Source organism: Ipomoea nil, unplaced genomic scaffold (genome assembly GCF_001879475.1).
Source record: "Ipomoea nil cultivar Tokyo-kokei standard unplaced genomic scaffold, Asagao_1.1 scaffold2826, whole genome shotgun sequence".
Taxonomy (NCBI): Eukaryota; Viridiplantae; Streptophyta; class Magnoliopsida; order Solanales; family Convolvulaceae; genus Ipomoea; species Ipomoea nil.
The window spans coordinates 4,721,460-4,736,044 of record NW_017619254.1 but is presented as its reverse complement, the minus strand read 5'-3'; the positions used below and the strand labels follow the sequence as shown (position 1 = coordinate 4,736,044).

Genomic DNA, 14,585 nt, shown 5'->3' with positions numbered 1-14,585 from the left:
AACGAGAGACGAGTAAGAATAATAATAATGTATCAGGAAGTGTACAAGTCCCTCCTTCACCTGAATCAGAAGATGCCATATTGTTGAAGGGGGGGGGGGGGGGGGGGGGGGGGGGGATTAGATCGGTGTGATAATATTTTTAGATTTGGAATTTACATTTTTTTTTATTGAAGTCTAAGTACAATTCTCTTAGTTATTAATTTATTATTCATATCTTTAGAATTATAATATATGAAATATAATTAGAAATAAATCAACTTAATTATGTGAATTTTTTCTATATATTTATCTAAATATGTAAATGATTAGAGATTATATTATACATACAAGATTTTAATTTTAATTTTGTATGTTATGAAAATAGATATTTAACCAAATATATAATAGTACAATTATATTATTATATTGTACATTTTAACATCTTTTCATTTTTTTTAATATTTTTTGTTTTAAATGCATAATAACAAAAACAATTCGTGGAACGCACGGGTAAAACACTATATTTTTAAAAAATACAATTTGATAAATATCAAAAATTAATTAGTACAATATCATTTCTGTTTATAATAATTAAAGAAAAAAATAAATAATTTAAATATGTGAACCAATGATTTCAAAATGAAATTAATATATAGTTTCAAATAAATATAGTATGATTAGATATACTTTAATTAGTTTTAATTTTATTAATGAAATGACTTTTCTTTATCACTTTTTGAAGGGAGACGGTGTGAGTTGCTGGAAAATATTTTAAAAATAAAAATACTTACTAATAAAAAATAATTTTAAAATATTTTTTACCCCTCATAACATGTGCAAATCTTATAATTTTTTTTTTTTGGGAACAATTTGATAAATATCATAAATTAATTAGTACAATATCATTTCTGTTTATAATAATTAAGTAAAGAAAAAAAAGTAATTCAAATATGTGAACCAATGATTTCAAAATGAAATTAATATACAGTTACAAATAAATATAGCATGAATGCTACTAGCTCTATTACATTGTAGTATATGTTCATATACTTTCTCAACCTACTGAAACACAAAGAGCTAATAATGCCTCAGTGCTTGAACTTACAACCTTCCAAATGGAAGTCCAACCCGGGTACCATTAGACCACATAGTCCTGGTATAGCATGATTAGATTTAATTTTCTTAATGAAATGATTTTTTTCTTTATCAATTTTTGATGGGTGACTAAGGGAGTGTTTGGGTTGCTGGAACATCTTTTAAAAATAAAAATAATTACTAATAAAAAATAATTTTAAAATATTATTTAACCCCTAAACATGAGAAATTTTAATATTTTAAAAAAAGATACAATTTGATAAATATCATAAATTAATTATTGCAATATCATTTATGTTTACAATGAGAATAATTAAAGAAAAAATAAATAATTCAAATATGTGAATCAATGATTTTAAAATGAAATTAATATACAGTTACAAATAAATATAGCATGATTAGATTTAATTTAAGGGAAAATGGCACTTTTTACCCCTGAGTTATATACTTATAGCACTTTTTCCCCCTCAATTATTTAGGTAAGCACATTAGTCCCCTCAATTATTCTAAAAGTGGTGCTTTCCCCCCCCCCCCCCCCCCTGATATATTAAATTGACATTTATACCCTTAAAGTAAACATTTTATTTATTTTACTACTCCAACAAATTATTGCGTATACGTAGGGATGACCACAGTTCGATTTGAATTGAACCGGATACTAAAGCAATCGAATTAATAGTTTACGGTTATAATTCAGATCTAGAACCCAATATTTAAATGTCGATTTATTAAAATTATGTATCAAAAAATTGAACAATAAATGTATTTTATTTTTTTTTTCGGAACATGAACCGTCCGTTCCGGTTCACGATTTTAATAAACTCTAAATATCGAATTTCGATTCTAAATTGTAATTGGAATATTTCGGTTTGGTTGTTATAGTGTTTGTTTAGTTTGAACCAAATTATGGTCATAATTTGTTGGAGAAAAAAATAAATTAAATATTTAGTTTAAGGGTAAATATGTCCATTTAATATTTCAGGGGGAAAAACAGCCACTTCAATAACTTAGGGGGAAAAAATGCTATAGGTATATAACTCAGGGGGAAAAAGTGCCATTTTCCCTTAATTTAATTAGTTTTAATTTCCTTAATAAAATGATTTTTCTTTATCAGTTTTTGATGGGAGACTAAGGGAGTGTTTGTGTTGCTGGAAAAAAATTTTAAAAATAAAAATAATTTTAAAATTTTTTTAACACATAAACATGTGAAAATTTTATATTTTAAAAAAGATACAACTTGATAAATATCATAAATTAATTATTGCAATATCATTTATGTTTACAATGCGAATAATTAAGAAAAATAATAATTCAAATATGTGAACCAATGATTTCAAAATGAAATTAATCTATCTATACTATTAATAAAAGTAAAATCCTCCTTTTCAACATTTCCGCCCATATTAATATGAATATTAATTAATTAGTAAAAAATTAATAAAGCTTATTTGGTAACAATAATACTTCTAATTGAGTAATTGATTAATTGACTAAAATGAAAAAAGAAACTGGCATATCATTGTATTTTAATTAAAAATGAAACAAAAATTAAAAATTAGATGAAAATATTTCAATAATAATATTCTACATCATCAATAGTAAATGCATATTTTAAACAATATAAAGGTAAATTAAAAATATAACGAAAATATTTCAATAAAAATATTATACATCATCAATTAAAAATGGAACGAAAATTAGGTAAAAATATCACTTCATCTAATATTCTAATTGACTAATTGACTGAAAATAAAAAAGAATAATTGACTGAAAATGAATATGATATTACTAATTGACTGAAAATATAAAAGGATCACTGACTAATATTCTACCATTATATATTTTCACAAGAGTCACCCATCCATGGACTAAAGGTGTTAGCTCTAGACGAAGATGGACGAGATTGTGTTGCTACTACCAATTCGTCTACAAAGAGATTTCAATAATGTGTAAATACAATAGTTGATATTATATATATTTTTTTAAATGACAAAATTCCTATATATCTAGACAAAAAAAAATATATCTTCCATATATACAAATGAATTAAGATAGCAATTTTTCCATATAAATTAGTGGCTGGAGAACGAGCACATTTTCCTAATTTATAAAAAAATACTAAATGATGATAAATATAATTTTCAAAATTGCAGCACCGCATGCGTACATCTACACATTAGCTATTAATTTGAGCAATTATTTGCTCAAATTCAAGCAATGATAACATCAAAACACATAAATGATTCAAATCACATATTCAATTGCACTATATAATATTTGATGCTCTAATTTAAATAATTATATATCAATCCAAATATTCGTAATATATTACAACAAATCTATTCCGTGCGAACGGGCGCAAATACTAGTTATGTCTAAAAATATTATCACACCACTCCGTATTAATTAGGTCTTACTTTTCTTAATTGCAAAATACAATACTCCGTATTAATTAGAACTTGATCAATTATTATGTATTCAACATTTAAATACAATACTCCGTATTAATTAAAACTTGATGGGCCCTGCAAAGTGTCAAATAGGTTTTTTTCCTCTCTAGATTCTTTCTAGGGTTTTTGCATTCTCTACTAGGGTTTCCCTGGGTTTTCAACGGTGATCGTTTTCTTCTGTCCGGACGATGGCCGGTGACATAGCTATGGATGACGAGTTGATTGAGTGTGGGGAGGAGACGTACGCTGCGGATGTGCGGAGTGGTGGAGGGCAGTCGGCTGGAACCGGTTTGCGACAAACGGGGGAGGGGATGTGGCGAACTGGTTCGGATGGGAGGAGTATTGGTTGTAGCGAAAGGAATAGTGTGGAGAATGTGCATGGGGTGGGAGAAGGAGGGGGTAAGGGCGGTGGGCAAGGTTGGCAGGAAGCATTAATTGGAGAGGTTGGTAGAGGGGAGGGCGGTGGACGTGGTAGGCAGCATGCTTTGGATGAAGAAATTGGAAGAGGGGAGGGCGGTGGGCGTGGTAGGCATCATGTGTTGGTTGGAGAAATTGGTAGGGGGGAGGGCGATGATGTAGGCAGTTTAGGTGGAAGGGGGATGGGTAGGCAGCGAGGGAGGGGGGAGGGGGCGGCAGTACGGCAGCCGGGGGTGGGGGTGGTGGATGTTGCGGGGTTAACGGATAGGTGGGCGGATTAGGCACTGATGGAGGTGGAGAATTTGCAGACTAGAGAATCAGATCACTCGGCTCTTTTCCTCAATATAAATGCTCTCAGTATGCGTAGGGTAAGAGGACCGAGGAGGTTTAGATTTGAGAATGCATGGTTATTGGATGAGGGGTGCAAGGAGGTGGTGGAGACAGCATGGCAGGAGGGGAGGCCGGAGGGCTTGATGCACTGTCAGCAGCATTGTGGTATGAAATTGATGCGATGGGGGGGTGACCAATTTCATAAGTTTGGTCACCGAATAGGGCAGTTGCGGAAGCAGCAAGAGAAGTTCTGTGATGTGACGAATCCGGTCGCATTGGCCGAATTCCAACAGAATGAGAATCAGTTAAAGCAATTGGAGGCCCAGGAGGATGTATTTTGGAGGCAGCGTGCGAAACAACACTGGCTCCGGGGTGCAGATGCAAACACCAAGTTCTACCACAGGTATGCTTCTGCCCGTAAAAAGAAGAATTTTATTGCTAGTATTAAGAATGAGGGTGGGGATTAGGTGGAGGATACAGATATGCATTCGGTGATTCTGGATTATTTTAAGAGCATATTTACTACGAATAATTTGAGCTGTGATGATCCCCTCTTTAATGATTTTGCCCCTCGTGTGTCGAATGAGAATAATGAGATGCTGGATCAGCCTTTTTCGAAAGAAGAGGTAAAGACAGCACTTTTTTCTATGTTCCCAGATAAAGCACCAGGCCCGGATGGAATGAATCCGGGTTTCTATCAGCACTTTTGGTCTGTTGTGGGGGATGATGTGTCTGGGTTTATATTGCATGCTTTGAACTCTGGGGTATTTCCTGAAGGACTGAACGATACTAACATAGTGTTGATCCCTAAAAAAGAGGTCCCGGAGTCTGTTGCAGATTTGAGACCGATTGCATTAAGCAATGTTATATATAGGATAATGGCAAAAGTGTTGGCAAACAGAATGAAAACTTTAATGGGAGATATCATCTCGGAATCCCAGAGTGCGTTTATTCCTGGCAGGTTAATTACAGATAATATCTTGGTGGCAGCTGAGGTGGGTCACTACTTGAACAGGAAGCAGTGCGGTGTAGTGGGCTGGAGTGCACTGAAGTTGGACATGTCAAAAGCATACGATAGAATGGAATGGAGTTTTCTGGAAAGAATGTTGAAGGTGCTGGGTTTTAGTGATAAATGGGTTAATCTAATAATGTTGTGTGTGACAACAGTGAGCTATACTGTAATGGTGAATGGGGAGGTGGGGGGACGGGTCAAGCCGACACGTGGACTCAGGCAGGGAGATCCTCTTTCCCCTTATTTATTCATTATCTGTGCTGAGGCACTTTCGATGTTGTTGCAGAAGGAACAGATGGCAGGATCTATACATGGATGTAGAGTGGCCAGGGGTGCTCCCCCGGTATCTCATTTATTTTTTGCCGACGACAGCCTGCTTTTCTTTAAAGCAAATATTCAGGAGGCTACTGTGATTAAAGAATGTTTGATGAGGTATGAGAATTTATCTGGACAGGTGGTGAATTATAACAAGTCAAATATATGTTTTAGCCGAAATACCCACCACATGGTCAGAATGCAGGTGGCAAATTGTCTTGCGGTAGTGCAGGCTGATAATTTTGGGAAATATCTGGGCCTTCCATCGTTTGTGGGCAGAAATAAAAGAGCAGTTTTTTCTTATGTTGAAGGAAAAATCAGGCAGAGGATTGGATCGTGGAGCACAAAGCTATTGTCTCAGGCTGGTAAGGAGGTTTTATTGAAAAGTGTGGCTCAATCTATGCCAACTTTTTCAATGAGTGTGTTTTTGTTGCCTGAAACAGTTTGCCAATCTATTGAGAGAACCATGAATAGATATTGGTGGGGAAGTGGTAGAAGTAGGGGGATTCACTGGAAGGCATGGGATAAATTATGTATCCCCAAGAAGTTTGGTGGTTTGGGTTTCAAGGAATTGAGAGCTTTTAATTTAGCTATGCTGGGTAAGCAGGCATGGCATTTTTTGACAAACCCAGAGTCTCTGGTGGCAAGAGTATATAAAGCCAGGTATTACCCCACTTCTAGTTTAGTTGATGCTTCTATTGGTAATTGCCCAAGTTTTTGTTGGAGAAGTATAATGGCAGCACTTCCAATAGTGGTGGCTGGGATAAGACGCAGGATTGGAAATGGTGAGACAACTCTGATTTGGGGACACCCATGGCTCCAGGATAATCCAAGTCCCTTGGTACAAACAATTATGCCTGAAGAGTTAAGAGAGGCACGAGTAGTAGGTTTGATTGATCCACAAACACGAACTTGGGATCCACATATTTTATCCGATTTATTTATCCCTGAGGATGTGAGCAGAATAGTTATGATCCCTGTTAGCCCTGATTATGATGACTCATGGTACTGGATGGGTGACCCAAAAGGAATTTATTCAGTAAAAAATGCTTACAAGCGTATTGTTGGTGATTATGAGAATAACCCAGGTGAGTTTGATAAATGGGTTAAGATGTGGAAATTGAAAGTACCACCAAAGTGGAAGACATTTTTATGGAGAGCAGTATGTGATATTTTACCCACTACCACAAATTTAATTAATAAGAGGGTGGAGATTGACCCGGCATGTCCTATGTGCAGATTTAATAATGAAGATGTGTTGCATGCATTAGTTTATTGTGAATATTCTGTATTAGTTTGAAATATAACACAATTACCCGTCACGAATATTATTACAGATTCGTTTGCAGCATGGCTAACTGGGGCTATGACGATACTAACGGAGGAACAGACACAGCTCTTGGTGGGAATTCTATACAATATTTGGAGAAGCCGCAATACGGCCGTGTGGGAAGGGGCCATGTCACGGCCGCAGGCTGTTGTGAGGGGGGCGACAACACTACTGAAAGCTTATGGTGCAGTGCATGGCCGGCCCATGCGAGAAGATGTACAGCCACAATCCGAACCGGTATTGCCCGACAATCATATGCGATGTTATATAGATGCAGGGTATCGGCAGGAAACAGGGGAGGCTACGTATGGAATTGTGTTATTAGAGCCTGGAGGCTCGTTTGTGGCAGCAAAGAATGGCAGATCACCCGTTTGTTTCTCACCACTCATGGCGGAGGCTATGGCTTTTAAAGAGGCGCTCTCCTGGTTAGTTGAAAGAAATATCAATTCGGCCAATCTGCTCACGGATTGTATGGTGCTGCGAAATACCATACACCACCAGACTACAACCATTCACTCGTATGCTGGGTTGGTAATTGACCAGTGCAAGACAATGATGTCTTTATTTTATTTAATTTCGTTAAGCTATGTGCCTAGACAGATTAATTTACATGCTCATACTTTAGCTTCGTTAGCTTTTACTCAGGAACATTCTATGTATTGGGAGTCTATCCCTCCTGACGCTATTATAGCTTTCATTAATTAATACAATCGGCGGATTGGTTTTTCAAAAAAAAAAATTAAAACTTGATGGAGGAGCTCGCATTAATTTACATCTCGTGAAGGATTTTGACAATTTTAAGATGTAACTTTTGTGAGGAAACTCGCAACCACAATCTTAATTGAGATGATGTAAGCAAAAATTTAATATATAACCATTTAATAAGTATAATAAAAAGCATACCCTATTCACTCAATCACTCAGAATACCAAAGATAAATCTATTTTTTTTACTTTCACAAAAAGAATTGAAAAAAAAAAAAATTAAACGTTGAATAAAGGCCAGTGACCCTGTGGCTGAGGCCAAATTTTTTACTTTTTTTTTTAAAACCATATAATAAAATTCGTTTTTTTTTTTCCTTATTTCTATTAAAAGATCTTCCTACTAACTACTAATAAAGCACTACTTTAAGCGACGCAATGCAACGCAAAAGGCGTCAATTAACGAGCGGCCGGATCACATCTATATATATTCCCGCCCACTACCATCTTCTTCACGTTCATCTCTCTCTCTCTCTCAACAAATTAAACCATTATAACAGTTTACTTCGATCAGTTAATCATGGCGGCTGCTGTTATCTCCTACTTGCTGCTTCTCCTCTTCCTTTCAACTTCCGCTCACCGTTCCGATGCTAAGAATTTGGCAATCCGCGTCGAAGAATCAAGTGAGTCGCCGAGTTACCTAGCAATCCAGTTTCTGAACCTAGGCGCCCCAACAGAAATCGTTGCTGTGGATGTAGCACAGGTTGGGTCTCTGAACTGGAATTTCATGAGCCGGAAGATTAATAATGAGGGAAAAAGCAGCAGCGGCCGTGCAATTTGGGAGACGAATAGAGTTCCGAGCGGGGCGCTGCAGTTTCGGGTGGTGGTCACGGCGGGGCTGGACGGCAAGTGGTATTGGGCTAGTAAAGTGATGCCGGAGAATTGGAGAAGTGGAGAGGTTTACGATACTGGACTTCGCATTACTGACACTGCCATTGCCATGGAGACCGACTATTCCTTTGAATTGTGATGGCACCATGGAGTTTTTTGTTTTGCTTAACTAAATACTATAGAATTGAAGTAAGAGTGATGATGTATACCTTGAAATTGTATTATACTTCAATTCCTTCCTATTTTTTCTAATCATTAATCTCTTTTCTCATTTTAATTTCTTGAGTTGAAAGTGTTAATGCGACTCTTATGCCTATTTTCCCCTCCTTTTTTGTTGGATGGAAACTCAAATCATTACCTTTCTTTTCAAAGAAGGTTGAATTCCCAATTCCAAGGACCCTACACCCCAATTCGATAAAACATTTAAGAGAATATAAATCAATCACTCAATGACTCAATAAACAAGGACAAATGTCTATACGCACAAGAGATATACCCACTTTAGACATAGGGGTGTTTGGTTATTGGCTTATAAAAGCCAAAAATTGACTGATCTCCACTGCTCTTCGAGTCTGATTTGGGGCAGAAGAAATGGGTAGGGATTTGGGCGTCTGATTTGGGGTAGAAGAAATGGTAGGGCTTTGGTTTACAAATGACTGAATGTCTGATTTGGGGTAGAAGAAATGGTAGGGCTTTGTTACAAATGACTGAATGAGTGTGGGTTTGGTCAAATGGTTAATAATAATAATAAAGTACGATTGTGGTTTCGGCTTACATTTAGTAATAATAATAATAATAATAATAAATTATAAATGTAACTAAAGAATTAAAAAGTTAACGCAATACCTTTATAGGTCATTTTACATATAATCAACTAAAAGTAAACAGTTAATTTACCAAACACTTTTCTATAATCAGCTAATATAATCAGGTGGTTAAACCAGCTAACACAATTAGTTATTAATTATCAGTTAACTCAACCAGCTACCAGCTATCAGTTAATTGACAAATACCCCCATAATCCCCACACTCATTGCCGAGATTCAAACATTGGTCTCTTCTCTCAAATACTGCCTACTGAACCGTTGAGCTAAACTCGTGCAAGCCCCAAATCATTACCTGAAAGGTTGAAAGTGTAATGTGTGCACTAAAATCGGTAAAGGACTACAAAGTAGTAAATCAATCTAAATTGTTCATAATTAATCATCAAATATTGTGATTACTAAATCAACAGAATGCCAAGCTATTCTCTTGGCAGCATTAGAAGGAAGATGGCAACTGCGGATAGTGTTCACTCGATTCATTTCTGCAAAAAAACCATGCAAACCGAGCCCATAGCGGTAGTAGATTAAATGAGCCCACAAATAACAAATGGGAAAGTGTCATGCCATCAATTTGACACTGAACTCTTAATATATCAGACATCCTTCTATCCAGCACTGCATGAAACATCATACATGTCAAAACAGTACACAATGTGTTCATATAAATACTAAGATGGTCAAAATAAATTCTTAGAGGCCTAATCCAACAGTACGACCATCTCTTCGACGAAGTCCAGCAGTGTACTGCTTCTCCAAGTCCATCTGCAGCTCCTTCTGCTTCTCTGCATCTTGGATTCCAGGTTTGTGCTCCATCTTCATATTGCCCTTCACACCCTACAATTTGCCATAGGTACCAACGCAACCTCAGACTCTAAAAGTGTGTTAGTACATTGGAAAACATTACGATGATAGCTAAATAAGGATTTGTGGAACAATCTGTGTTGATAAACAAAACAATTAAGAAAGGGATTGGAAATTACCATGAGTTTGTTGAACTTTTCCTGTCTTTCACAATCATCAAACATTGAAGTATCCCAGCGGTGTGCAGACTATACATTTGGATAGTGAACACAAGTACAAAAGAGCAGAGTATGGCGAATAAAGCAAAGCATTAGAAAGATAAAAATGAAAACTAAAGTCCATTTCATTGGTGCAGACAATGAGCCAATATCAAATTCGGCAAATTGAGCAGCAATGTTTGTTTGATGGAAGCTGACCATGAAGCTCCCATAAAATTTTTAACACATATGTATGCTATTTATGTAATGTTCATACTTCATATATATAACAAGCATGCAGGATTTCCAAAGATGAATGGAAAATGAAATAGGATGAAGGGGGCTAAAATCACCTCTTCAGAATTGGTAGTGTTCTTTTTACTTCCCCACAACAGCTTCTTCTTCTGATCAGCAGTCATGTAACCAGTTCCAATAAGGTTCCTATTGACTGCAATTTTGCCCAATAATTGGTATTGGATATAAAAAACACATAAAAATACAAGGAGGAAGCAATGAAGCATCAAGCCCCCTGGAAATGTGAGGTCAACTTAAACTCATCCTTTCATTAAGATATGCATGCAAACTTTAGTAGGGACAAGAAAACCTGGGCACTAGAGCACTAGCCTAATAACTATACATCATCATTTGGTTGCCAATTATCAAGAAACATTGAAGCAAAGAAGATATAACAGACTGACATTAGGAAAATAAAAGATACACAATAAAAGTCTCTGTGTGAAACAATTGTATACCTAATTCAGCAGCCTTCATAGCAGCAACTTTTGCAGCATCTATATCAGAGTCTTTCACTCCCTGCTCCAAAGTGACTTCATCATGCTTGGAAGTTGAAGACTGCTTTTCATCAGCGAAGGTTGTTGCCTTCAAAACTAATTTACAAAGGATGCATTATTACCATAAGGAAATGGGAGGGACCAAAAGAAAAAATAAATTTATTCAAGTACCATCTTTTCCACGGTTTGTCTCCCCATCAATGGTATCAAACTTGGACCTCTTAGCGCACTGTTCCTTCAAATTGTTTCTAGCATCAAATTCCTTCTTGTCCTCTTTGATATACTTCTCAACACCCAATTCCCTAGTATCAGTTGAAATTGACTCATCATGGCATCCCCTAGACTCTTCATAAGCATGTCTTTTATGGTCTCCGAAATTCATCCTATGGTCTGTCTTCTCATCTTGACTTTCTCTGTACTCCTTATACCTTCCCCTTTCCTGGGTAGTGTGCATCCTTCCAGACCCAATTCTATCAGATAAAGTATCTCTATTTTTGTGCTTTCGACTCTCAGGATATGAAGCTTCTCTTTCCTTGTCCCTGCTTCTATGTGCTAAATTTTCATACTTGTCTCGGTAGTGTCTGTCAACATGGCGTGCATAGTCTCTGGAACGATGATCATTATCTCTCCTTGAATGATCTGAATAATGTTTATCTCTAGAGTCCCGGAGAGAATGAGAAGATGATTTTGAATAATATCTATCATCATTATCTTCATTCTTGCCAGGTCGTGAATAGTCATCATGCTCAAGGTGCCTATGAGAACTTCTAGAAGATTGCTTATCAGAATGTTTACGTGACTCACTGCTCCTGGCCTGTTGTCTCCAGTCTCTACCTGAATCCCTTTCATCATCTGGCCTTCTGTGATCATCAACAGTTTTTTCAGGATTCTTCCTTCTTTGAATTGGACTGGAACTCCTACTACGGACAGGACTACCTGCACTCAACATGCATATAATTAAAAGATACCTACAAAAGAGAATAATTTATTGATAAATCAAAAAAAAAAAAAATGAGTTAATAAAAATGGTCCCTTGACTATAACCGTTTTCCAAAATTGATGCTTGACTTTCAACTGAACCAAATTAAGCCCTTGGAAATCTTACCTAATTTGGTTCTCCATTACTATCTCTGTCAATAGATCATCATTTTTAGGCCTAAGAAGTAATTTTACCATGTTGAGTTCTAAGGAGATGATGACACTGCTCACAAGCCCTTCCAGGTTTTTATTTTAGTTCACACAATGCGGTTCGGGTCTGGATTGGAGGACTTTGTAGCTGATTCTTCTCCCCCTCTATTTTCTAAATTTCCTCCTTGTCATCGCAGCACAACCTTCATTGCCAGGCCCATAGATTTTCCCTATGGTGGTAGTGGTTGTTCCACTCCAGTACATGAATGAGTCAGATGGGAATGTGAGGTTGGATAGGTTAAAGATTGGAGCTTGTTTCATGTGATTTGGAGGAAACTGAAATTACCTTGACGTAAATGTCTAATCTCAATGATGGAAGTAAAAGGGGAAGATAGCAAAATCCCAGAATCGATGCATCATCACATCCCTCTCAGATCACTGAAACTGAGAGTCATTTGAGGAGATGGATGAGAAGAAAGACAACAAAGATGACAATTAATGACAAGAAATCAAAGTTTTCAGCATACCAACTGGCCTCAGAGCAATCCCCTATGTATGTATAACTTTTCATTGTGTATACATAAACTGAAGCAACTATGTACAGCACGGATTTGCCATTAATGTTTGAAGAAAGAGAAAGAGGCAAACAATTTTTGGTTGCATGCAGAATCCTGCTCTGAGCCCGAGCTCTTTAAAATGGAGAAACTATAAATTATTGCACAATTATCACCAAGAATAGTGATTTTGGAACAAACAATAAACAAATCTACTTATTCAGTGGGATATTTTATTTATAGAAACAGAAAGAAGAGAACTTAGAGAGCAAGGAAGAGAACTTAGAGAGCAAGGGCCATGGCTATGGCTGTTGCTCCTATTCTCCTATCATGAAACTTCTACAGTGAAATTACTCAGGGTGTTGGCTGGATATCCAGAAGATAATTTTAAGAATAATAATAATTTAAAAATGGAGAAAACATAGCTTTTTCTGGTTTCCTCTTGCAGTGGTAGCAAACTTGCAGCATTGCAGTGGTGATGAGCTGGTGGCAGAGGCTGTGAAAAGGTGTTCTAGTGATGAATTTCCAACATGTCTCACACTCTCACCAAAGTTGTTCAATATAAAATTTAGTTTCTTGAGTTCATTCTGTGCTACCAAGTACATCGAGAGTTTTTTTGGTGAAATTACTTGTCTTCAAATTTGACAACCTTCCGAAGGATATAGCAACGAAGAACCAAAAAGACCATTATAGTCAATGACTTAGTTTGGTCCAATTAGAAGTGGATGATCAATTTTGGAAAATCATTATAGTAGAGGGACCATTTTTTAAATTAAATCATAAAAATATGATTGAAGAGCTCCACCCTAGTGATAGCTGAAGCATTATGTGTCAAAAGAAAAGTAGTCCATTCCAATTACAGCAGTAAAAATAATTCATTCCCCTATCAAATCTAAACTCCAAAATGACATCCAATATGCAAGGTGACAAATACGACACAAGTGCAATACACACCTGATTCATTACATTATAAAGTGAAAAATGAATTTCATTCAAGAGGTCTTGTATTCACAATTCATTGGAGAAAATATTTCTCTCAGGGCCCCAATTATCTAACTATCTAACTTCTCATGTCTTTACATTTATTCATAATAAACAGCACTATACTTTACACATAGATACATGAAACTAATAAGTCAAACTGGAAGAGGATGAGTTCCTACCAGCAAAAACATAGCTTTAATATTCATCCAAAAGGATACAACACCAATCCATGGGCCAGTAAGGTCAACTCACCACTCACCTCATCACAGAATTTCAAGAGCATACCCAGGGCAAATCAGTTCATACATTGTTAACAAAATTGTAATAGCTTCCAAAACAAGCCGATCATATTTCTGATAACATAAATTCAAAATCCTTGAAACAGATGTAATTGAGAACTGACCGTCGGCTGATGCTGAGCCACCAACTGGAGACCGGCGCCGATATTTTCGATTAGTTGTGTCGGTCGACAGCCTACGGAATGCACCTTTAGCATCAAATTGATCACCGGAAGATGTTTGTCCGTTTGAGTCCATGTTATAGCCAAAAACTGAATCCACAAGTATTCCACAGCTAAAATTAAACATTCAAAACCAAGTTTTACAGGTTTACAATGTATATATCATATGATCCGGAAGTTCATAAAAAAATGGATTAGACGAACGAACCTTTTGAGTTGTTCGCTTTTGTTTATTCCCTTGGCTCTGTATCCGACTTCCTGTTTAGGGTTTCGATTTCCGCTTTGAAAAGAAGCTGAAAATGGTAAATGAGTTCTGAAATATTTAA

At 36.3% G+C, this 14,585-nt stretch overlaps 2 protein-coding genes across 4 annotated transcripts; one reads left to right on the top strand and one right to left on the bottom strand.

The window, feature by feature from the left end:
- The first annotated feature begins 3,712 nt into the window (after window positions 1–3,712).
- LOC109158781 (glycine-rich cell wall structural protein 1.8-like) lies at window positions 3,713–4,222 on the top strand. The gene has a single exon (XM_019306675.1). The coding sequence runs from the start codon at window positions 3,713–3,715 to the stop codon at window positions 4,220–4,222; it is 510 nt and encodes a 169-aa protein (XP_019162220.1).
- A 5,455-nt stretch (window positions 4,223–9,677) lies between these two features.
- On the bottom strand, window positions 9,678–14,569 carry LOC109159280 (putative uncharacterized protein DDB_G0281733). Of its 3 annotated transcripts, none has more exons than XM_019307384.1 (7): window positions 14,468–14,569; window positions 14,203–14,372; window positions 11,305–12,069; window positions 11,095–11,229; window positions 10,696–10,790; window positions 10,325–10,393; window positions 9,678–10,215 (listed from the first exon to the last, which is right to left on the bottom strand). In XM_019307384.1, exons 2-7 carry the CDS (start codon window positions 14,333–14,335, stop codon window positions 9,781–9,783), a joined length of 1,632 nt encoding a protein of 543 aa, XP_019162929.1. In that variant the 5' UTR covers window positions 14,336–14,372; window positions 14,468–14,569; the 3' UTR covers window positions 9,678–9,780. The 3 variants fall into 3 exon arrangements, with proteins under 3 accessions (XP_019162929.1, XP_019162928.1, XP_019162930.1); XM_019307383.1 differs by having other exon boundaries at window positions 14,203–14,349; XM_019307385.1 differs by having other exon boundaries at window positions 9,891–10,178; window positions 14,203–14,349.
- Between the last annotated feature and the right edge of the window lie 16 nt (window positions 14,570–14,585).

Coding starts and splice junctions, on each gene's coding strand:
- LOC109159280 (XM_019307384.1), bottom strand. CDS start 14,335: ATGGACTCAAACGGACAAACATCTTCCGGTGATCAATTTGATGCTAAA. Junction 10,791..11,094: donor TATGAAGGCTGCTGAATTAG/GTATACAATTGT, acceptor GCAAAATTGCAG/TCAATAGGAACCTTATTGGA. Junction 10,216..10,324: donor AAAAGTTCAACAAACTCATG/GTAATTTCCAAT, acceptor ACACACTTTTAG/AGTCTGAGGTTGCGTTGGTA.
- LOC109158781 (XM_019306675.1), top strand. CDS start 3,713: ATGGCCGGTGACATAGCTATGGATGACGAGTTGATTGAGTGTGGGGAG.